This window comes from Nothoprocta perdicaria, unplaced genomic scaffold, assembly GCF_003342845.1.
Source record: "Nothoprocta perdicaria isolate Ctin4 unplaced genomic scaffold, notPer1 scaffold_509, whole genome shotgun sequence".
NCBI classification, from domain to species: domain Eukaryota; kingdom Metazoa; phylum Chordata; class Aves; order Tinamiformes; family Tinamidae; genus Nothoprocta; species Nothoprocta perdicaria.
The window spans coordinates 95,807-120,180 of NW_020455765.1; the positions used below are offsets into that span (position 1 = coordinate 95,807).

At 51.8% G+C, this 24,374-nt stretch overlaps 1 protein-coding gene across 1 annotated transcript in view; it reads left to right on the forward strand.

Annotated features, from left to right (window-relative positions):
* The first annotated feature begins 10,413 nt into the window (after positions 1-10,413).
* Positions 10,414-24,374, forward strand: part of TMEM218 (transmembrane protein 218) — a 21,085-nt gene continuing 7,124 nt past the window's right edge. The window contains 1 exon segment of the mRNA XM_026048035.1: positions 10,414-10,549. Coding sequence (XP_025903820.1) covers positions 10,414-10,549 — 136 coding nt within the window.

Here is a 24,374-nt window from a genome sequence, read left to right on the forward strand (position 1 = left end):
TTGGATGAAGGACACGTGCAGAAGACAGCAGATTTGTGCTCTTCTTGTCGTGCATCGCTGACAAATGTGGAGTCAGAGCTGTTAAGGACTCACCAGCAAGAAGGAAAGCCTTCAGTTTTACTGCTAAAATCCTTTCCTCACGTAAATCTGCCTCTTTTCTTGCCGTATTCCCTTAATGGATTTGCAAATGGCTGTTTTTCCTTACGAAGAGGGAATGGAATCCCTCTGGAACCGGCTGTTTCCCTCTTTCCCAGATGGCAGATAAATCAGAGCTCTCTACTAGCAACATTTCCACCCGCATCCCTCTCTCGTAGCTCTTCTCCCTCTTATCCCCCTTACAGAAACTCCCTTCTGAAATGCAAAACTCCTGACAAAACCCAGCTCTGAAGGCCAAGGGGTTTGGTGAGATCTTCCTATCTCCAAATTTTGGGCCATAAAATACAGGAGATGGAGTGGAAAGTCTCATCCAAACTCAACACAAAGAAGGAATTGGGGGCAGAAAGGGTCAAGAAGGAGTTTAGGATTTGAGAAGGACTTTCTGGGCACAGGGGATGAAAGGAGCAGTAGAGATGCCCTTCCACGGATTTATGGATTTCAGAAGAAAAGCCAAAATGGGCTCATCCCTGAAAATGGGGTGGTAAGTGCACGAGGTGGAGAACGCCAAAGGGCCAACAGCATTTCCCAAAGCATGAGGTGTTTAGGATGGATCATTTCTACCTGTCATAGCCACTTGGAAGCAATTCCTGAAGCAGCTTCTGTCCTGGAACGGATTTAGATCCTTGGCCAACGTCACCTCTGTACCTTGATCTATGTCCCACAGTACATCATCACCTTGACAGGTCACCTTGATGAGCCCCCATCACGTCTTTCTATACCTTGACACATCCCCATCGTGTCTTTCTACACCTTGATACAGGCCCAACACCACATGTTGTCCCCACACATACTCATGTCCTTCCCAATGGTTGGTTTCCTCAAAAGCAGAAGCCCAACGTGCCCGCCAGGCTTGTGGGGCAACAAGTCCTTCCATGGAAGCATCCAGCAGCTCTGAAATACTCATGGATGTGAGCCAAAGAGGGATTCAAGGTGTGGAGGAGATTCCCAGAGGAATCCACGGGGTGATATGCAAGGGAATATGGACTCCAAGGCCCTACAAAAGCACCTGGAGAAGCGATTTCCAGGTCTGCCCTTGAGTTTTCCCCTGTAGAGAAGGCAAGGTCTGCTGTGCCCCACCAGAAAGCAAGAACAACGCTGCCTCTTCTCCGATTAAACTTCAGACCCGCGGGACAAGCTGAGGTGCTTTTATTAGGAACAGAATGAGATCTGGAAGAGGGCAAAATTCAGCCTCGCGCGCCACCGGCAGATCCTTAATCCTCTTGGCAGGTTGGTGGCCGGGGAAGGTCACCACCAAGAACGGGGGCTGCAAAGGGCAGAAAATAATCCCGCCGTTATTTGATGGCCTTTATTAAAAGGGCTGGCGGCGGAGGCGAGAGGAGGCTCTGCAAAGGGAGGCCGCGAAAGGTCTCGGATCAGAGGAGGCTTCGCGTGGAGCTGCAGGAGCACAAAGCGCTCCACGGTTCTCCACCTGAGACGCGGCCACCCTTAATCCTCGCCCATTTTGGAGGCGCTTTTTAAGGAGGCTTCCACGGGCTGAAGGCTGTGCCTCCGTTTTGGGGCTAAATGGGAGGTTTTTTGGATGACCAAGGTTGTTTTCTGAGTCTTTTTTAGATGGAGTGATGGAAACCTGCAGCTGATGGCTTTTCGCTGTCACCCAATGGGCACCTCTTTCAACATCTGTGACCACCAGGTTTAAAGAAATCCATCCGGCTCTGCCCAGTCTGATATTTCACAAAATAAAGCTACTGACCCTGATATTAATAGCTAGAAGATTGCTTTTTTTCCCCTCAAAAATACACTGTCCTTCTTACATTGTTCCCCTCCGCAAATCCAGCAACCAGGTCTTGTGCGATGCTCTTGACTAGCACATTTCACTGCATGAATGACCGCTGTGGGGTACAGGCCAAGAAGGCAGGGTTAGAATTATGCCAATCTTGCTCAAAAAACTACCATTTTGGGGCATTTGCTCGCCCGTTCGATGGAAAGCAGAAGAGCAACCTTACTTTTTTGGGGGTGCTCAGGGAGCCGGCTGTCCTGCAAACACCTTCCCTCTGGCCGAAGAGCAAAACGTCCAGGTATCGGTCACAGCTGGAAAGGAAAAAAAAGGGGAAATATTGATTAATATTGAGGTTGAACCATGATTGAGGTTGAGTAACGATGCTGGTGTGGGCTGCCTGAAGGGAACACGTCTCTTAAGGCCCCTTTTTTTGGCAGGGCAGTGAGGAAAAGTATTGGAAGTGCCTAAAATGGGAGGATTGAAGAAGAAAACGCAAGCAAGGAGGAAGCAGGAGGTCAAAGGAGGGTTGAGTGAGGTGCAACTAGCTCCAAGGAAGGGCAAAAGGAGGAACTTCTTTACTGTGAGGGTGACAGAGCAGTGGAACAGGCTGCCCAGGGAGGTTGTGGAGTCTCCTTCTCCGGAGGTCTTCAAAACCCGCCTGGATGCCACCCTGTGCCATGTGCTTGAGTGTCCCTGCTGGAGCAGGAGGGTGGGACTAGATGATCTCTAGAGGTCCTTTCCAACCTCAACCATTCTATGATTCTGTGAAAAGCCAATCAGATTTTCAGGGGCCAAAATGAGACGGCTACAGAAAAAGTGCCAGAAACAGTGACTCCGTAAATGGGATTTGTTGGAAGTGCTCCTACAGTAATTCTTGTAGAAATGGTATTTAAAGTAAAGAAAAAAAGGAAACAAGAAAGCCACGGAAGGCCCAAGGTGGATTAACACGGAGCAAACCTCGTCGTGCGGCGGGCGATGCCGAAGGCGCCGGCGCCGGCGGCACGAGCCGCTCGCCGGGATCCTCGGAGCGGGACGCGGGGCCGTGACGCCGGCTCCAAGGGCCGCCTTCTGCTCCGGAGGGACGGGACGTCGGGCGCGGCGCCTCGCCAGGGGTTAGGGGCGCAACCTGCCGAGGAGAAAGCAGAGGGGGGTTGACACGGCGACCTCCGTTCGCGTGGAAAACGGAGCTCCAACCCACACATGGAATTAACACCCAAATCCGCTTTTCTCCCCCGTTTTCCCCCATGTTTTGTGGTGGGTCCCACAGTCCAGGTGGACAACAAGCGGAGCTGAGAGGCAAAGCGCCCACCTGGGACTCGGGATCAGGCCAAGGGATCAGGAGAAGCTGTCCCCAACGTGTCTTTCCAGCCTCTTAATAATCATCCTCTCCCTCCTCCTTGCAATTCTCAGCGTAAGTGTCCCAGTTTTTGCATTTCCCAGCTTTAGGGTAATTGCAAGTTTTCAGTGATTTTCGATGCAAAAGCAGGGTAATTTTCACCACAGCTTAAAGACACCGCAGCCACCACCTAGGTGTGGTAGGAAATGAGCTAGCCTCAACACATCCCATCTCTGGAGACCTCCTCAGGGCTCTAGGATCTACCATATGTATAGATGAATATACATCTTGAATGGAACATATGTCTGGTATTTCTAGCTTCATATACATCACCTCTCCAGGGCTCTTCAGATCTCCAGATGTTGTCTATGTGCCTTGATGGATATCACCTCTGGAGCCCTCCTCAGAGCTCCAATGTGTCTGATAAATGTATACCTTGATGTACGTCACCTCTAAAAACCGCTGGCAGTCTCTGATATGTGTCTGCTATATGTATGCCTTGATGTACAGGACCTCTACGGAGCTCCTCAGATGGCTGACGCTTGTCTGAGACCTCCGCCGGTCTCTGATGTATGTCTGATATACGTACCTTGATGTGCATCACCTCTAGAGAGCTCCTCAGATCTCCAATACACGACTGATATATGTATGCCTTGATGTTCAGCACCTCCAGAGAGCTCCTCAGATCTCCAGCATGTTTGATATATCCACCTAGATGTGCATCTCCTCTAGAAAGCATTTCAGATCTGATATACGCCTGATATATCTATTTTGATGTCCATCACCTCTAGAAATCACCTCAGATCTCTTACATATGTCTGATATATCTACCTTGATGTACACCACCTCTAGAGACCTCCTCAGATCTCTGATTTCGACCTGATATATGCACCTTGATGCATGATATGGCAGATATATCTGCCTTGATATGTCAGATATATCTGCCTTGATACTCACCGCCTCTAGGGAGCTCCTCAGGATCCCTGATATATGTCTGATATATCTACCTTGATATATATCACCTCTCCAGAGCGCCTCAGGGCTCCAGTACAAGCCTGTCATAGGCACATATATACATATACATCACCTGCAGAGGTCCCCAGGATGCGAGAGAGGTTCTACCGTTCACCATCACACGGCAAGTCCCCGAACAAGAGCAAAAAAACTGAAACCTTGACGTTGAAGCCCAAGAGATATGGCAAAACACGAAGGATGGCACTGGAAGGGTCATTCCTGGACATCTGGACGCGGTCAAGTCCCAAACCAAAAAGGCAACTTAAATATCCTAAGGATATTTACAACAGGAATAAAACACCTAGAGTATCTAGCTTGGAAGAGGAGCACATGAGGGAGCTCAGGCCAACCACGCATCAAGGATCTGGGACTACTTGTCTCGACAGCATGGTCAAGAACTTGGGTTTTGCCCCAGAGTCTCATCCCCAGGAGGAATTTTGGAGAGGTTTTTCTCAGCTGAGCTTGCAGCCCACACAAAATTGGGCTTTTTTAACGCCAACAAAGCTCATTTCTGTAGCAACTGGAGGCCCTCCAGCGGCGCGTGGGCACCACAAACGGGCGCCGCGTCGGGTGCTCCAAGACAAGGCAACGAGCTGCACATCTGCCCGGGGGAACCAACCTCAACACGAGAACTTGAGGTTGTCCCGGCGGCGACGTCGGTCCCACGGGGGCTGCAGCAGTGGGATTAATAACACATCAATTTTCACGCCGGGCAGGGGGCTTCTCTCCCCCTGCCCAACCCTTCTCCTTTTTTCCCTTTCTGCTTCACAAACAGCCAAGTGAATGTTTGAGCATCTCCACGGGGGGTTAATGAGGACTCTGATTAGTTATTCAGATTTGCCGGCGCGCTGCCTCCATCCAGCCGTCCTCGGCTGCGGGAAAGACCGGGAAAGGGGGTTGCAGCAAAGCTGCTCCGTGGACGCGTGCGATGCTTGCACGCCCATGTGGGTGCTTGGGTGGGCGTGCGGTTGGGTGCAAGGAGGCACCTGGTGGGCACAGGGACACGTGCACAGAGGCGTTAGTGGAGGGGAGGGAGGGAGACCCCAGGGATTGTTGGTTCACAAGCCCTTCTTTAAAAAAAAATGCTGGTTTTGGTGAAAATAGTGGTTGTTTTTAATCATTTCTGGCCCCAGCACAAGGAGGGGATCCATGGAGCAAAGTCCATCACTTGTCTCATCACCTTGTGGCATGCGGTTTCAAGAGGAGTAAGTGGTGCCAACAGCCAAGAAGGCTCTTGCCAAAAACACAGCTCCTCCCAAATGACTGTAATTGGTGGGAAATGCAAGAAAAATGAGGTCTATGGTGATGACCAAGCATCTGCCAGGGTGCTGAGGAGAAAGTCTTTGCTGTCCTGGTCCAGGTTGAGAGTCAACAACCACCAAACCTAATGGCTTTCAGAAGTTGCCAAGGCTGGATTCATGGAGGAGCTAAGATGGAGACCGAGCCTGGTCATCATCTATGGTGGCAACCAAGAGCCTGCCATGGTATTGAGGGGAAGTCTTTGATTTGAGTGCAGGCTGAGCTGCGAGTCAAGGGCCATCAAACCCAACAGCTTTCAGAAGACACCACAGATGGATGCATGGAGAGACTAAGTCAGAGATGGAGTCCTCACTATCCACGATGGAAGGAAAACTATCCAAACGGTCCAATTGGGGAACATCCCCAACAGAGCAGGGAACAAAGCCATGACAGATGAGAGGTCCTAACCATCAGCGTCCTCAGGACCAAGCCTTACCCCAAGGCAAAAAGCCCCAAGTCCAAGGCAGTTGGGCAGAAGCAACAGCCCACGGAGCTTCCCAACCCGCTCCCATGGACGAATCCACCTTCCCAGAGCCTCCCAATTAGGGCTGTGTCTTTGGGAGGTCTCAGCAACCAGATCCCTTATCAAAGGCAACCTCAATCGTTCAAATAATGGGGGTCTCGTCTCGACTGGGGCGCCGTTCAGGGAGAGCGGCCCGAGGAACACGGACCACATCGCATCCGACAGCCCCAACATCAGTTCTGATCGCGGAATTTGCATCCAATTTAAATATCTTTCTCGCTCTCCCTCCTTTTTTTTTTTTCCATCTGGAGCAAATGAATAATCCGAGGAGCTGCCCCGGCCTTAATGACATTTTGTGCAATTAAAAAGCGAAAGGGGAGGAACGGAAAGGCGCCCGTTGCAGGCGCCGGAGCGCTGCCGGCTCCCGCTCCCGTTTCCCTCCCCTTGTAAGAAATTACAGCCCGAAAACACAAATCCTTCCGAAAGGATGAAACAAAAGCTGCTCTTCCCACATCCGCGGCGCTGTCTGCAGCGGGAAACGAGATAAAACGCTATAAATTCAGGCCCTTCTGGGTGGTTCTTGGCTCCGGCGGCACCGATTTCCATCTCTTTATGCGGGAGTCCCGGGGAGCAGAAATCCTCGCTAATGCCGAACAATTCCACACTCGTTTTTCTCCCGACTTTGCGCCGCAGCACACGGGGGCTTCCCGGGGCCGGGAGTGAAACCAGATGCCGCGTCCCTGGGACACGGCGGGAATAAAATCCCGGCTGTCTCGTGGTGCGGGAAGGTTGTGGGGGATGGATTTGGGGCCGGGGCAGGAGGCGGCTTTTGCGGCACTAAAAACACTCGTTTTGCACCGTTTTGGTTGCTCTTCTCCCTCCGGGAACTAATTCCCACGAGGAAAAATGGGCAGTAAAAGAGCTGGAGCACAAATGGAAGATAAAGCTCTCGCCGTGCGAGGCGCAAGGCTCCCGTTACCTCACGACGGGCCGAGTTATGTTATGATTTTTGGGGGGATTTGCCTCCATTCTTGCCCAAAATGTCGAGGGAGGCGCTCGCTGGGGTTGGATCCCGTAGGCCCGGGCGAGCCTGGGACACCGGGAATATGGTCGGAGCCGGGATGCTCCGGGTTGGGGAGGCGCAGGGAGCTCTGAGGCGCTTGCAGGGACGGGGAGGGCCGGCGGCGCGGGCCTCAATGGCGGGTCTGTGCGAAGGCCGAGGCCCGGAGGCCCGGAAAGAGCGCGGAGAACAGACGGGCCTTTCTTCCGCGCCGCCGGGATCCCCTCGCGGGACGGCGGCAGTGGCAGCGCCACGGGGCCGGGCAAGGAGGAGGAAAATCCAAGGGGCCGCTCGGTTCTGCGGCTGGCGCGGGGCCGCTTTCCTTCAATTTATTTTATTTTATTTTATTTTATTTTATTTTATTTTATTTTATTTTATTTTATTTTATGTTATGTTATGTTATGTTATTTTATTTTATTTTATTTTATTTTATTTTATTTTATTTTATTTTATTTTACCTTATTTTATTTTATTTTATTTCATTACATTTCATTTTATTTTATTTTATTTTATTTTATTTTATTTTATTTTATTTTATTTTATTTTATTTTATTTTATTTTATTTTATTTTATTTCATTTTATTCCATTCTATTTTATTTTATTTTATTTTATTTTATTTTATTTTATTTTATTTTATTTTATTTTATTTTATTTTATTTCATTTCATTTTATTCCATTCTATTTAATTTAATTTCATTTCATTTTATTTTTATTTCATTTCATTTTATATTTTATTTAATTTCATTTTATTTTATTCTATTTTTTAATTTTTTTATTCTATTTATTTCATTTCATTTCATTTTGTTTCATTTCATATTTTATTTCATTTCATTTCATTCTATTTTTAATTTTTTTATTCTATTTATTTTATTTTATTTTATTTTATTTTATTTTATTTTATTTTATTTTATTTTATTTTATTTTATTTCATTTCATTTCATTTCATTTCATTTCATTTCATTTCATTTTATTTTGTTCTGTTCTATTTCATTTTTCTCCTTTCACTTTCTTCTGCCTTGTTTTGAGTTAACGGTCCTGGTGCCGGAGGAGGAAACATCATGTTTTAGCAATGAGGTCCCTGGTGAGGCTGTTTAAAAATTAATTGGCGCCACGCGACGTCTCCGCAATGAATAGTAATTCTGTTTTGTCGCACCCACCACCTTCTCCCAGCTTTGGCATGGTCCTCCTGGCCGGTGGGGCCCTAAATATTGAGGACCTGAAGAAACCACTGCTGGTATCTCCTGAAAATGCTCCATCCATCGCCGAGCGTCCTCCTTGATGGGTATTTTCCGTGGCGCTCATACAAATCCCGCTGTTGTTTGCAGGGCCGGCCCCGTCGTTCGCTCTGCTCATAGGAGGGTCTTCTCTAGCAGGAGGGTCTTCACCAGAAGGTCTTCATCATCGTCGTCCCAAGAGGGCAGTCCCTCAGGAACATGAGCAAAAAGGGGGCCGGGGTCAGTTGGATCCGATCCGTAGGGAGGTGGGTGGTGCAGTGTGGGCTGGGATGGAGGAGAGAGAGTCTCTGAGGATGGAGATTCCTCATAATCCCAGGATGGAGGCGCCCTGTGGATGGGGACGTCTCAGTCCCAAGGATGGAGATCCCCCCCAATCATGAGGATGGAGACCGTCCAACCTCTGAGGATGGAGATCCCCCAAACCCAAGGATAGAGGCGCACCTAAACACAGGGAGGAAGACCTCCAGAAGATGGAGATCCCTCCAGGATGGAGATGCCCCAATCCTGAAGAAGGACCTCTCCCCCATGCCAAAGACAGAGATCTTTCAGCCTCCCAGGAAGGAAATTCCCCCAAACAGGAAGATGCCCCACCTTGAGGATGGACACTCCCTAACTCAAGGATGAGGATCCCAAATCCAAGGTTGGAGTAACCCAAAACCTAACATCAAGACTCCTAAAGCCCCAAGGATGGGGATCCGCAAACCTGGTGTATGGAGACCACCAAATCACAGAATCACTGGATGGTTGGGGTTGGAAGGGACCTCTAGAGATCATCTAGTCCAACCTTCCTGCTCCAGCAGGGACACCTAGAGCACATGGCAAAGGGTGGCATCTAGGCAGGTCTTGGGGACCTCCAGAGAAGGAAAACAAGGAAAAACAAAGGAAAAACAAGGAGGAAGACAAGGAGGATCCACAGTCAAAAACACCCCCTCACAAAACCCCAGGGATGAAGAACCTTAAGGCTGAAGACGTCCAAAGCCCAAGGATGGAGATGATCCACCAGGAGGGCTCATCCTCCTCTTGGGACCTCCAGCAGGCCCCAAGGGATTGGCAAGCCCTACAGTCTTGGGTCTTACAACCCAAGAAAGCCCGCTGAGAAAAATAAAGAAATAAGAAGGAAAAGCCCCAAATCCCACGACTTTAAGTGCTGTCAAGCCCTGTTAACGGTCCCCTCGCAAACGGGAAACGACTGGGATAAATTACTCGGCTTAGCAGCGGCCGGGAAAAGCTTTTCGGAAGAGCCAGCTGCTGCGCGGAGAAGGAATTTGTCGGGAATTTCCAGCCTTGCTGGAGACACCCTGGCCAAGGCCACGTGTCACCTCGATGGAGCAAATTGAAGTGATTTTAGAGCCCAGGACAAGGGTCAACAATCATCCCCTGGTCCCTCTTTGGGTGGAAAACCCTGTGTTTTGTATTTTTGAAAACCCTGTATTTTTTGTATTTTGATCCAAGGAGTCTGGATCTCCCTGATCCAGACAGGATGGAGAGTGAGGAGCCACAAGGAGAGGCCTTTCTCCCCACCGTGGGCACCCCTTGCAAGGAGAAGCACCAAGCCAGGTTGCTAAAACACCCCAAAATTCAGTCCAACCATCAGGCTGACTTAAGGGCGGTTTCGCTCCCAGTGGAAGGGTTAAAAGCTTAAAACCAGCTCCAAGAAAACGGCAATTGCTCCTAAAACCAGCTGCTTCCCGACAAGGCTGAGGAGCTGCCCCGGATGGTCGGCGGGGAGCGCGCGGGATCCATCCCGAATCCCGGGCCTCGGGGCAAAACCACAAGAAGAAAGGCATGGAAAGTAGGACGCCAAGTGCCGCTAACCCCCCCAGCTCAGCTTGACGCGCGCTAATTACCCGGTAATCATCGTTAGAGGCGCGGAAAGGCGGCTCCCACCAAGGGAGGGGGCGCATCAATATTAATGTCCCACTTGCCGCAGCAGAGCCCGGCCCAGCAAGAGGCAAAGAGGCCTCCAAGCAAAAAGAGGAGCTCCAAAAATCGCTATTTCCAAGCCTGGAAGACGTGGAAATCACTGGTATCTTCCACTAGAATACCAAGTTTTGGCAAGATGGTGTTTCTCACCAAAAAGGGGTGTCTTTAAAAGATTTATTCCCCCCAAAATGGAAGAATTCTTGATTTTAGGGCAAGGGTTTGAAGAGCATTTGCCCCAGGTGGTGCTGGAGGCCACCGATGGGTTCTTTGGTGGTGACTTGTGGCCGGTTGAGTTTGATGTCAAGGGAAAACTGGTGGCACGAGGTGGGGATTTGACAGCGTTGACGCAAGGAAAATAAAATATGTGGGTGCTCCTGGCTCGTTCTGAACCTTGGAAACCCTTGTGAGACACCGCACCGTGGTCAGAAAGGACCTGGACAGGGCTCTATTCGGCCATCTATTTAATAATGGCCATCAGAAACATGTTGATCCTTCAGAGGAGACCAAATCTATCCGGACTCGCACTAATGAGTCAACAGGAATGGCCAAAAAAGGCTATAAACCAGCTTCATATATTAAGAGAAATCCCCAGAAGTGCCCGTTTTAACTCAGTTGGACCATTTCAGCTGCCAACGCCACCTTGCAATCCTAGCATTGGCCATCGACCCTCTTCAAACTGGGGAACTTCCAAAAAGACACTGAAGACCCAGTGGAAAGGGTAATTTTTCCAATTTTAGTTCTCCTCTCGCTTACGTATTTCCAGCCAGTGAATAGCAGCCACAAGGGCTACGGCCACAAGGTCCAACCATCTCCAAGAAGAACTGGAGGCCAGGAATGAGCTTTTCTTAGAAGACACTGAGGAGGCCGCTCAAGAGATGTTGAATTGTGCCACTGGAGGACCAAAAATGACCAAAAACCAGGAGTTTTTCTGCATTTCTCAGGTGGGATGATGGAAGGAGAACCTGGAGGACCTTGAGAAGAAGCAAAACCATCTTCCATGGGGTGACCAGTGCTCATCTTCACCATCTCAGTGCCAACTAGGAGCATTGAGGAAGTTGTTTCCGCAACCCCACACCACACGGAGCCCTGAGGAGGCCCTTCCATGACATTTCTCCATCAAATGGACCAACAAGGGACAACCTGGAGGCCGCTGGAGCTTCACGTGTCCCGAAGGGCTGGAGGCAGCTTGTCCGTCCACGTCCGGTGCTCATCCCAGCTTTATTTATCCCAAAACAAGGGTGAAGGCAGGGAAGGCACTGGGACAATTTCTCACCCCAAAACTGCTCCCCACGATGGAAAGGAGCGAGGCAGAAGCCTCCTTTGGTGGCAAAACCGGTTCTTTGAGGGAAACCCAAGTGAATTTGGGGGGCAATTCCCAGGGATCCCGCCAAATCCCGGGGCTCACCTGTCACATTTGCTATTTTGGGGGGACAAAATGACAAAAAGAGGAGTTGGAGCTAATTAATAATGATTTTTAGGGGAAAAACGTGATGTTTGGAGAGCCACCTCGGAGCACCACAACAGCGTCACCAGCAACAAAACCCTCTTCCCTGCAAAGCAAGAGTTTGGGGCGGAAAAAAAAAAAAATGCCGAGTTTGGAAACGCCGCCGCGAAATTTCATTTCTGCCCACGAAGCTCCGCGCCACCCGAGCGCTATTTTAAGTTGAAATGTCAATTTGGAGCTAACATTTAAAAAATGTCAAAACATTTCACTTGCGCAGACGGAGCGGCTTTCTTTTCTCTTCCCTCTTTTTTTTTTCTCGGCCTCCGTGTGGCCAAACGGAAATTACTTTGGATTTCTTTTTTTTTTTTTTAACGCCGCGGGGGAGAAAAAAGAAAAAAAAAAGGAAGAAAAATCAATATTTTGACTTCTCGCCGCGAAAATAAAATTAAAATATAGCGTTTTCCTCCAGGATGCCAAGCGGATTTTGTGGGAAGCTGCAAGGAACAGGGAGAGGAACCAAACGCTTGTGAGCAAGTTGGGGACGTGGGGAGAAATACGGTGATTGTGGTCTCGCATTCAGGATAAATCCTTTCCCAAAAATGGGAATGCGCGGCCAGCACGGGCGGGATTTTTGAGCATCTCTGGGATACGGGAAAACGCCCTCCGGCGCTGATGATTTATTTTTATTTTTGTTCTTTAATGAGGAGACTTGGAGCTGGAAAACCAAACAGAGAGCTTGGAAAAAACAACCTGGCGTCTCCTCCGGCGCCTTGGCTCCGCGCCGCATCCTGGCGCCTCTTCCCGCATCCCGGCGCGTCTCCGAGGCTCCCAATGGGTTTCCCGAGGGATATTTGCAGCTCGGCTTTTGGGGACCCCAAATTTCGCTTGTTTTGGGGGGTAGATATTATTTTCCGATGCCTTTTTCCCGCGCCGTCTCGAGGCGGCGTCTCCGGCGGCGGAGTTTCCGAGAGCACGTTGGGAATAACGCAATTATCTCGGCTCGCCACATTTGCTCAGCCCTGGCTGAGGTTTAATTAAAGCCAAGGCGGAGAAAAAAAAAAATAAAAGGAAGAAAAATAAAGGAAAAAACCCCAAACCCACAGAGGAGAAGCCGGATTTCCCGTATCGCCCCGGCGCACGCGGCGATAAAAAAATTGAAGGGAGGGGAATAAATCCTTTATCGGCCGTTTTTGGAGTCGCCAAAGTCGGATATTGCTCCTTTAGCACCTTGCCTTGAAAGAAAATGCATATAAAAATATATAAATATATGTGTAATTTTATATATATTTATATATATTTACATATATATATAATATATATAAAATATATAAATATATATGTGATTTTATATATTTTATATATATTTTTATATAAATATATTATTTTTATATATAATATATATTATATATATAATATATATAATTTACATATATAATTTATATATATTATAATATATATTATATATAATATATAATATGTATAATATGTAATATATATGTATAATATATATAATATATATAATATATATAATGTATTATATATATTATATTTTATATAAATATATAGAAATATATAAAAATATATGAAAATATATAAAATATATATATATATGGGGGGTTCGGCACCTGTGCACGTGTGTAAGGGTGCATATATATATAAATGCAGATATATATGGGGCACGTGTGCGCTGCGGGTGGGGAGGCAGCCCATATAGGTCATTTTTAGAAGGGCGGGCGCCTAATCCCCTGTAATCTCTCTGAATTACACCTAAAACACAGTCGCTGGCGGGTGACCTTTCCCGCTGGTTTCTATGCCAACGGCGTCCGGAAAAAAATATATACCGGGGAAAAAGGAATCGAAGGGCGTTCCGGTCGACGTCGGGGCTGGCGTGGAGTCGGATCCTGGGAAAGTCCCGTGCTGGGAAAGATCAAGGTGTTTTTCAGATGTGGATTAAGTTTTCCAGATGTGGGTTAAGTTTTCCAGGCCTGGATTGCATGGTCGGCACGGGTGTCACGCTGTCCTGCCTCCAACAGGTGGATTTTGCTCCCGAATTCCCACCGTGACGGGAAAATCCCACTGGAAAAAGCTGTTGGCATTGGGAGCGTTGGTTGTGAGGGAAAAGCAGGACCAGCTTGGCGCCTAATCCCGAAAATTCCCGATTTTCCAGGCGGGAAGGTTTGCACCGCCTGCCTAGGCTGGGATTTCGGGAACACCGGCTTAGGGAACGCCACAGGCAGGTGGCGAGTGTGGAAAACTCAGCGGAAGAATCACTTTAGAGCAAAAAATAAGGGCAAAACACTTGCAGAATTTGAAAAATCGGTGCTAAATAGTCAAACTTGGAAAAATTGAGGGGAAAAAAGGGATAAAAACTCCACGTTTGCAAAGCAGCCACTTTGCTCCGATGAAGGAAACGGGAAGCGGGTCCAGTTTTCTCCAGCTGGAAGCTTGTGAGATGGATTTCCCCCTTGCAAAAAAAAGTTCTCCCCAAAATCGCAGCATTTTGGGCTTTTTTTCCTTGATTTTTCTATTTTTTTAATTAATCCCTACCCGGGGAAGTAGGAAAATCCCACAGGGAGCGGGTCCTTCCCGCGTGCCAGGAGCCGGGGGGTATTTTCCGACGGCTCCACCGCGCGCGGGCCTAAGAGGATAAAAATACCCGTTTCCATAGGAACGCCCACTCCGGAGTTTTCCAAGACGGGAATTAACCTGGTGCTAATTCCCGTCCGCAAATCTGCGTTCGGCGCCGCCGTTTTGGGCTCATTCGGGAGGTTTTGGGGTGATTCCTGGGAAAGGAGGCGCCTTGGTGGTCCGCTCATCCCGTGCCGCCGTGCACTTGGGTTGCATTTAATTCGCTCCAAAATGCCCTGATTTCACTTACGAAATTAAATTAAATTAAATTAAATTGTATTCAATTCAATTTAATTTAAAAAATATATATATAATGGAAGTTTAATGCTTTGTTTTTACAAAAACAGGCCAATTCCAGTGACAAGGGGCTGCAGCGCTCTCTCAATTCCCCCCACTCCAAAAACCCTCCAAACCACCTCTTTTTCCTCAAAAAACCAGCATTTGTCCCGGAAAGCTGCAGATCCGGAGGGAGCTGGAGATGGGGCCGGGGTGTTTTGTGCCGCTGGGGTCTCCTCCGGGTGGGAAAACACCACGGAAGGGCTCCCAAATCCAAGCGGAGATGCCCGAGAGGAGCACTGGCGCCCAAGCATGGTGTGAATTGGTGGCAATTGGGTGGCGGTCAAGGTCCAAGTGTGGGCATGAGGCCACCTCGAAGCATGGAGAGCTGGTGGCACCACTGCATGGACCCCAGGTGACACCACAGCATGGACACGAGTCAACGTCAAGCCTTGGAGAGCAGGTAGCATCAAAGCATGGACACCGGGTGATACCACAGCATGGACACCAGGTGACACCAAACTATGGATACAAACCCACCAAGCCAAGTCCTGGACCTCAGGTGACACCAAAGCATGGACACAAGTCAACGTCAAGCTATGGACACCAGGTAATGCCAAACTATGGACACAAACCAATGCCAAACCATGGAAGCAGGTAGCACCAAACCATGGATACAAACCCACCAAGCCAAGTCCTGGACCCCAGGTGACACCACAGTATGGACACAAGTCAACACCAAACCATGGACCCCAGGTGACACCAAAGCATGGACACAAGTCAACGTCAAGCCATGGACACCAGGTAATGTCAAACTATGGACCCAAACCAATGTCAAACCATGGAGAGCAGGTACCACCAGAGCATGGACACAAATCAACACCAAACTATGGACACCAGATGCCACCAAAGCATGGATACAAACCATGGCCAAACCCTGGACACAGGTGACACCAAACCATGGACATCAGCTAGCACCAACCTATGGACAGCCGCTAGGTAACACCAACCTTGGATGGACCACGGACACTGGATAACACCTATTCTTGGACACTGGCCCACACCAATCATGGATGCCAGGACTCCTGCTCCACCTGCACACAGCTCCGTCTGGCCATTCCCTGCCTTTTCCAGGCTGGATTCGATGCGATGGTGCAGGAAGCACCGGATTTCAACAGCGTTTCGGAGAAAACCTTTGCGCTCCGAGCATCTCCGCTTGCTCCGTCGGGCAAATCCCGACGTTTTCCTTGCGCTGTGTCACATTCCCGACTTTTTTCGTTGCAACCCAACCTCCCGGCTGACCTCTTTTCCTCCCCAACAGCCTCCTGGGCTTCCCGGCGCTTCCAGCGGCGCGCGGCCGGAGCCCGCAGGGATCATCGAGTCCATCCTTGTGGAAACCGGAGCCCGTTAAATCCCACCCTGCCGGTTCCACCATCCCTCCTCTCCCAGCCTCCCGCTCCCGGCCTCCGCTCCGGCCCTCGGGCACGACGGGATGGCTTTTCCCAGCGGCAATTCATCCCGCCTCGACATTCCCGGAAAACCCCGCGGTTTCAACAGCTGCAACCCAAAGCAACAGCCCCAAATCCCATCTTTTTCCCCCTGCAACAGCCTTCCCAAAAAGCCCCAGGACCCAAATCCAGCCGGCGACGGGCGCCACGCGCCGCAAATCCGCAAAGTTCCTTAAAAAACAAAAGAAGCTGCTTAAAAGTCTCTTTTTGGTGGTTTTTTTCCCCCTTTTTCGGGTCTTTTTTTCCTTCTCGGAGGCGGCCGCGGCGACTCCATTAGCCTTTAATGAAGTGAAACCCTCATCTCGCCGGAGCCACCTCATTTAGCGCGATTGTTTCGGAGCCATTCCGGCGAGACAATTACAAGGAAGCGGCGAGAGTAATTGGAAATGCTGGCGGGAGCCGGGCGAAATGATAATAAATAAAAATATTCGCCCTAATAAGCTTTGCAGGGGTGGAGGCAGCGGGGGGAGCCGGGGAAAATCAACATAATTAGGAGCGAGCGGCGGCAGGGAAAAACAGGAGCGGGAATATGGGAAAAGGGGACGGAAAAGAAGGCACTCGGAGGGCGGGTGGGTTTTTTTAAGGGAAAACCACGGCAAAACGGGCTCATTGGGGCTTCATTGTATGAAGCCCCCGGAATGCCCAGCGCGGAGGCTGCGGCGCCCGTAGGGTGCACGGGGCACCCATGGGTGCCCGTCCGGACCGCACGGCCGCTTCCAGAGCACGGACTGCAGACCCGGCACGGCCGCTTTGGCATCTCACTCCTTTATTTTTATTTATTCTCTTTTTTCATACAGAGTTTCTCACGGCATTTTATTGGGCCAGGCTCCTGATTCAGGTGCCTTTTTTCCCCGTTTTCGCATTTTTTTCCTTTTTTTTCCGCTTTCCCTTTTGGCTCCTTTTTCCCCCCCGTTTCACTTTTTCTGCTGCTTTCTCCTGGTTGCTTTTACTTCTTTCTTCCTTTTTGCCTTTTTTCTCTCATTTTGCTTTGCTTTCGCTTTTCCACCTACTTGCGCTGTCCTTTTTCCTTCTTTTTCTTCCCATTTTTTTCTTTTGACTCTTTCTTTTCCTTTCTTCACCCACACTTTTTCCTTTTTTTTTTCTTTCGCATTTTTGCTTTCTTTCATTTTTGCTTTTTTAGCCTTTTTCCACATTTATTTTTTCTGGTTTTCCTTTCACTTTTTCTTCTTCTTTTTGCTTTCCCTTTTTTGCTTTCACTTTTCTCCCATTCCATTTTTCACTCTTTCACTTTTCTTGCTTTTGCCTTTCGTTTTCTTTTGCTTTTATTTCTGCTTTTGCTTTTTTTCACTTGTTTTTTCCACTTTCTCTTTAGTTTCGCTTTTTCTTTTCACTTTCACTTTTTCCCCTTTCACTTACTCCCTCCTTTGTGCTTTTCTTTTGCTTTTCCTTTTCTTCCCACTTTTGCTTTTTTCCACTTTGGCTTTTCTCTGCTTTTCCTTTTTCTGCTTTTGCATTTTTACCATTTTCGTTTTTTCCCCACTTTTGCTTTTTTTTCCCCCATAAATTTCCTTTACCAGAAGGATCCCTGCCTGCCACAGGAGACGGGAAAAAACACAGGGATACAGGGAAAAAAAAGCAAGTGGGAGGAGGAAGGAGCCACTTTTCCCATCGGAAGGTGCTGTAGATGCATCCAGGCTTTCCGGATCAACCGTGGGAGCTTGCATGGAGATTTCCATCCGGAGCTTCCCATTGGAATCATGTCCTACCAACGAGAAGGGCAACGCGTGAGAGAGGAAATGCATGAGAAGTAAATAAGTTGCAAAACGTAAATTAACTTATTTCCTTATTACTTACATGGTTTTGCAGGTTGCCAGTGTGGAGTGAATGGTTTGGAAAATCCCACGCGGTTCTTCCGGCTAACGTTTATTCGGGAAAAGCCGGGATGCAGGAAAGGGTGATGGTCCAAGGAGCCAGCGGGACAGCTCCCAACCAGATCCAACACAGAGCAGCTGCTTCCCTTGGCTCTCCGGGTTGGATGCGAACACTTTCCCATGAGCTCAGAGGCAGCCAAGGCAGGAAAAATCCCACGGGATTCATGTCGGAAGCAGCGGCGCCGAGGAATCCGCTGCCACGAGGGAAGAGGCGCCCGTCCCACCCGCTCATCCCAATCCCTGCAGCGCCGCCGCGATTGCGGCCGATTCCCTGGAACCGGCAGCTCCGGGAGGGGGGATTTTCCGGATCCAGGAGGAATAACCAATTCCCAGCTTGGCTTGGAATCCCAAGACACGAGGAAGAGGAGAGCAACCACCCTCCGAGGTTACTCACGGTTGGGATCCGTCCCGGCAGCTCCGCGCGGACGTGAGGGAAGCCTCGGGATGCGACACCGGGAGGTTCCTGCCGGCACAAAAGGAATCATTAAATAAAGCAGCAAATTTATATACAAAATATTAAGATTTATATTAAGATTTTAGTATTTTTTGAAGATATCAAGATTGATACTCCTATTTTTATTAAGATTTATATCCTTCTATAAAAGGATTCTCTTTTAGGGACCTCCTTTGGGGGCCTCCTAGGGACTTCGGGAGCCTCCTAGGAGATTTGGGGACTTCCTTTGGGATCTGGGGACCTTGTAGGAGCTCTGGGGGCTCCTAAGGACCTTGGGGGGCTCTTAGGGACTTCTAAGGACTTTGAGGGCCTCCTAGAAGCTTTGAGAACCTCCTAGGAACTCTGAGGGCCTCCTAGGAACTCTGAGGGCCTCCTAGGAATTTCAGGGAGGTCCTAGAGGATTTCAAGGTCTCCTAAGAGCTTTGAGGGCCTCCTAAGAACTTTGGGGGTCTCTCAGAGGCGTTGGGGACCTCCGAGGGCCTTCAACGGCCTCCCAGGAGCTTTGTTCATTTTGACGCCCCACAAGCTCTGCTCATTTTGGAGGCCCAGCTTACTGCTAATCCCGCGCATCCTGCAAGGATCTTTGCTCCGTTTTTGGTGTCATGAACTTTGCTCCTTCTTGGCGCCCTCCTAAGGTCCTTGCTCATTTCTGGGAGCCTCCTAAGGTCCCATTTCTGGTCCTAAGGTCCCATTTCTGGTGCCCTTTAGGGTCTTCACACACTTTGGATGTCCCATGAGAGGATCTTTGGTGATTTTGGGGCTCTAATCATGCTAATTATGGAATTTTTCCTAGGATCTTGGCTCATTTTTTGGTGCCCAACTCACGCTGATCTTAGGGTTCCCACTAGGGCCTCATCTCTGGTGACCTCCTAAGATCCGAGTTGGTTTTGGGCGACCTCCCGAGATCCCTGCTCAGTTTTGGGTGCCCTCACAGGGCTCACACGAGGATCCCAGCCAAAATTCCCAGGATTTTTGCTCCTTGGCAGCCCGGCTAGGAAACAGCGCCGCGATCGGAGCACATGGGGCTTGGTTAATTGGACAACCCTAACGAGGAAGGGCAAGACGGGCGGGAAAACGCCGGGAAAATCCCAGCCGGGATTTTCCATACGGAGAGAGCGGGTCGGCGGCAGAAAGACGCGGCTATTTTGAGCCCAGGCCGCCCCGGGGTTGCGTTTCAGGCACCGTTTCGGGTGGCATCGGCCCCTAAAATAAACGCCGGGGAAAAAAACGAAGGAATTTTCCGCCGCTCCGGTTCAAGGAGGGAGTTTCGGGCTGGGAAAACCAAGCAGAGGGCCGATTTTTCCACGTTTTTCCCCATTTTGGGAGCGTTTTCCTTCGGAGCGCGGCGGAGGTTGGGCTTCTCGTGCGGGTTTTTAGCAGCGGGCGTCTCCAAACGGGAGCAAGTCGTCGGATCCGAGGCCACAGCGGGTCTCTCTTGGGAATTATCCCCGTCCCAAGGCAGCTTTCGCAGCTCGGAAGTTCCCGGAAAATCCCTCGGGAAAACGATTCCCGCCCTGACATCCGCGGCCTCCCTTTTAATCGGCCTCCACGCGCGGAGGGGATCCCGCAGGTCGGATTATCCGCATAAATCCTGAAGCGGAGCCTCTTTTATCTTTAAAATAAAATAAAACCACTAAGAAAGTAGCCCTGCAAGAAAGGGAACACGGGGGAAATTCCTTGGATTGCGGGTTTCCTCGGATGCGAGCGGGAAATTCCTGCTTCGAGGGAAAATCCTGCCGGGAACGCTCAAGCATTGCTGGACAGGGAGCGTATCCAGAGGCTCCTTTTCCAAAAGGATGCCAGTGTTTCACCAGGGGCTTTTCCACGGCTTCCCGAAGGGTGATGGTGGGGGAGAGGGATTTTTCCGGAGCGTTTTTCCACGGGAACGCCGCGGTGCTCCCCAAAGAGGCCAAGAAGCAGCAGGTATTTCCAAGCGGCGCCCTGGGCCCCGGCGCTTAATTAAATTAGCACAAAGCCGGGTCTGTTAAGCGCGCGCCGGCTCCTAAGCCCAACAGGAAACAAAGGGTGGAATTCTGGCCGGCTTCAGCGGGGGAAAAGCCCCTTTTCCAGGCGGGAATGGATCCGCGGCGCTCGGAGCCGTCGGGTTGTCCTGCCCGGTGCTCACACGCCGGTGTTTTCCTTTCCCACACGGGTGTTTATGTTTATTCCACCCGTTGATATGAGGTGGAGATCCCGTTAAATCGCGCTGGAAAAGGGGGAGCAGAGGGATGCCCACCTTGAGATAACCTTGGCCCTGCTCCCGGGCCGGGATGCAGCTGCAGAAGGGGGAAAAGGAGGAATAAAGGTTTGGATTGGGGAAAATCGGAGCGGGGTTTGGGTTTGCGCGGCCAGAAAAACACCCCAAATCCGGGCGCGGGATCCCATTCCACGCGGGAAGCGGGGCACCGGCGCCCGGATCCGCTGCACGGCGGAGCCGGCTGCAAGCGCCGGTAGAAGTTTTAATTATTAGCTCATTAAGCGCGCGGCAATTATCCGATTAACCTTTCCGCGCCGCCGGAGCGACCGGCGGCCGCCCCGTCCTGGCGCTTCCCGCTCGGATCGGCGTGAGGACAGAGTCCGGAGCCTAATATGGAGAAAAAACCTGGAATGAGACGGGGCTTTCAGAAGGGATTAAGGGGTTGGGAGGCATCCGAATCCGTCCATCGGGTCCTTATTTTCCACTTGGTTTCCGTGGGTTTTGCTTGCTGCAAAACGCAGGTCGAGTTCGGAGCTGTTCCGGGCAATGAGTTACGGAAGCAGAAATCCAGGATGCACCGAATCCGGGTCCCGTCACCCAAAACGGAGGCGATTCGGATGCGTCGCCCTCAGACTCCTTCATCCATGGCAAAAATCCTCTCGTTTTCCACCCTGGACCTGCTGGATCTCTCCGCAGCGGTGCCTACCTGGAGCGCATTGGGATTTTCCTTAATGCGGAGGAAATCCCGCCGAAGATCCGAAGGAAGGATCCCGAGCGGCTCCTCCGGCCCCGGCAGCCGCTCTCCTCCTTCCTCCTCCCCGGCGGGAGCGGCAAAGCGGGAACATGCAGGGAAAAGGGGGAAAAAAAACAGGGATGTAATCAGCGAGCCGGAGCCAAGGCCAAATTCTCCTCTTATTTACACAGCTGCAAATCGCCGCCTGAGCCGGACTCGCTCCAGATTTCCAGCCACGGGGTCGCTCCCCAAGGAGGCCGGCGCGGATCCGAGCTCTGCCGCCGGTTTTCCAGTCGGGATTAGCTGGAGAACGGCCGCTTTTCCCGGCGTCGTGTTGTTTGGAGACGGGTTTTGAGCGGCCCGACTGGGGATGCTGCGAAATCGGCCGCGTTCCGAATTGGAGGCTGTTGGTTTCCTACCGGGATTCCCATCCCGATCCTCACTGGGGGAAGCCTGTGCCGTGCGGGAAGCTCCCTCAGGAATGGGAGCAGAGAGAGGCGCAAAACAGCAGGAAACCCTCGGAACATCACGCGCGACCAAAGAGCCGGGGTGGCTCCGGTTTTCCGACGAGGATAAGACGGGATAAATCCTAAAATGCGGCTGTTCCGCCCCAAACCCCTTCCAGGGGTCCCTTCTCCGCTCCTCCTGGGAATAAATGAGGGTCCAGATCCTCTATCCAGCGGCACGAGGACAAAACATCATGTTGCGACATCCCTATCCGAGACTGAATGCGTCGGCTTTCCCGGAGCCTTCCCGGCGCGGGGATGAATCCAAACCATCGGCCGGCGTTTTCCGAAGGCGCCTCTCAGGAGCCTCGTTTACCAGCAGATCCTCGGCAGCAGCACAAGGAATACAGGAAAACGGGCAGCGGATCCATGAGCTTCCCGAGGTGGCCGGAGCGGAGAGGCAGGGTTGAACGGAGCGTCAGGAAGGGATCGTCTGCGGAGCGGATCCCAAAGCGGGAAGAGCGGCGAGGGGTCGGCTTTGCCGTAGGCTTCATCCCTCAGGAACCGGGAGAAAAGGAGCTCGGGCGTCCGACCGGCGCTTCCCATCCCGGCGTGGGAAGGACGGAGGCACGGATAGCGGCATGGCGGCGACGTTCCCGCCGGGAGCCGCCGCGTTTCCCGATGCCGAGGGAAAAGCGGCGGATCCGGCACCGTTCGCCTCTTACCTCCCGGCGACACCGGCCCGGCTCCGCGTCCGGAATGAACCTCGCTCCCAATTAAGCCTCCCGCAATTAACGTTCGCCCCCTAACGAAGGCGCCTCCAAAGCGGGGAGCTAAAGGAGCGGCGGGAAGAGGAGGAAACCGGGAGCGAGCGGAGGCGCCGCGGCCACAAACAACCCCCGCGACGGCCCGGCCGGGCCCTTCGCCTCTGGGCGCCGGAATTTGGAAAGGTTCAAAATGCCCCAAAAAGCCCCGTTCCGCCCTCATTCCTGCGTCCCCCCCCCGGCTGCGGCCCGGCAGACAGCTGCCCCCGCGTTCCAGCCAAAAATAATACGGGCCCGGAGCCGTTTGCCGGAGCCTTAATCTAATCTCGGCGGCTCCGGTTGGCAAACAGGCGGCTCCGCGCGGAGCGTTTCCCGTTACACCGAGGGGTGGGTTTTTTTTTTTTTGGGAGAAACCGGGGTCCCTCGGAGGAGCTCGGCGGGAAAAGCCGGGAGGGGGAAAAGCGGCTCCCGAAAACAAAGAGGCGCCGGGAAAGGGGGAGCGGGTGCCCTGCGGGTGCCAAGGGGAGCGTTTGGGGGCTGCGTTTTTGGAGCGCCGAGGGCGAAGGCAGGGCGCCGGGAAGGGGCATCCCGACGGGAGCTGCTCCGCGCCGGGAGGAGACGGCTGGGAGCGGGCAGGGGCGGGAAGGGAGGGCACCAGGGGGGTGCAATGGGCACCAGGGGGTTGCAACGGGCTGGAAGGGATTGCAGTGGGCATGAGGGCGTTGGAATGGGCACGAGGGCACTGCAACGGACTGGAGAGGATTGCACCGAGCAGGAGGGCATTGCAATGGGCACGAGGGGGTTGCAACGGGCACGAGGGCACTGCAATGGGCACGAGGGGGTTGCAACGGGCTGGAGAGGATTGCAGTGGGCACGAGGGCGTTGGAACGGGCACGAGGGGGTTGCAATGAGCAGGAGGGCACTGCAACGGGCTGGAGAGGATTGCACCGAGCAGGAGGGCATTGCAATGGGCACAAGGGGGTTGCAACGGGCACGAGGGGGTTGCAACGGGCACGAGGGGGTTGCAACGGGCTGGAGAGGATTGCACCGAGCAGGAGGGCACTGCAATGGGCATGATGGGGTTGCAATGGGCTGGAAAGGACTGCAATGGGCACGAGAGGGTTGCAACGAGCAGGAGGGCATTGCAACGGGCACGAGGGGGTTGCAATGAGCAGGAGGGCATTGCAACGGGCATGAGGGGGTTGCAATGAGCAGGAGGGCATTGCAACGGGCACGAGGGGGTTGCAATGAGCAGGAGGGCATTGCAACGGGCACGAGGGGGTTGCAATGGGCACAAGGGCATTGCAATGAGCACAAGCGGGTTGCAACAAGCAGGAGGGCATTGCAACGGGCATGAGGGCATTGCAATGAGCACAAGCGGGTTGCAACAAGCAGGAGGGCATTGCAACGGGCACGAGGGGGTTGCAAGGAGCTGGAAAGGATTGCAAAAAGCAGGAGGGCATTGCAACGGGCAGGAAAGGATTGCAACGGTCTGAAGAGAACTGCAACGGGCAGGAGGGCATTGCAACGGGCAGGAGGGCATTGCAACGGGCAGCAGGGCACTGCAACGGGCAGGGAGCAGCAGGAGCCGCCGGGAAGCGCGGCGAGGGCTCGGGGGGCGTCGCAACGGGCACGGGGGCGTCGCCACGGGCAAGGAGGGCGCCCGCGGGGCCGGCGGGCAGCGCAGCCCCGCAACGGGGCGGCGAGGAGGGTCCGCACGGGGAACGGGAGCGGCGGCGGGCAGCGGGCCCCGCACGGCAAGTTACTTCCCGCAGCGGGGAACGGGAGCGGATGGAGGCGGGAACGG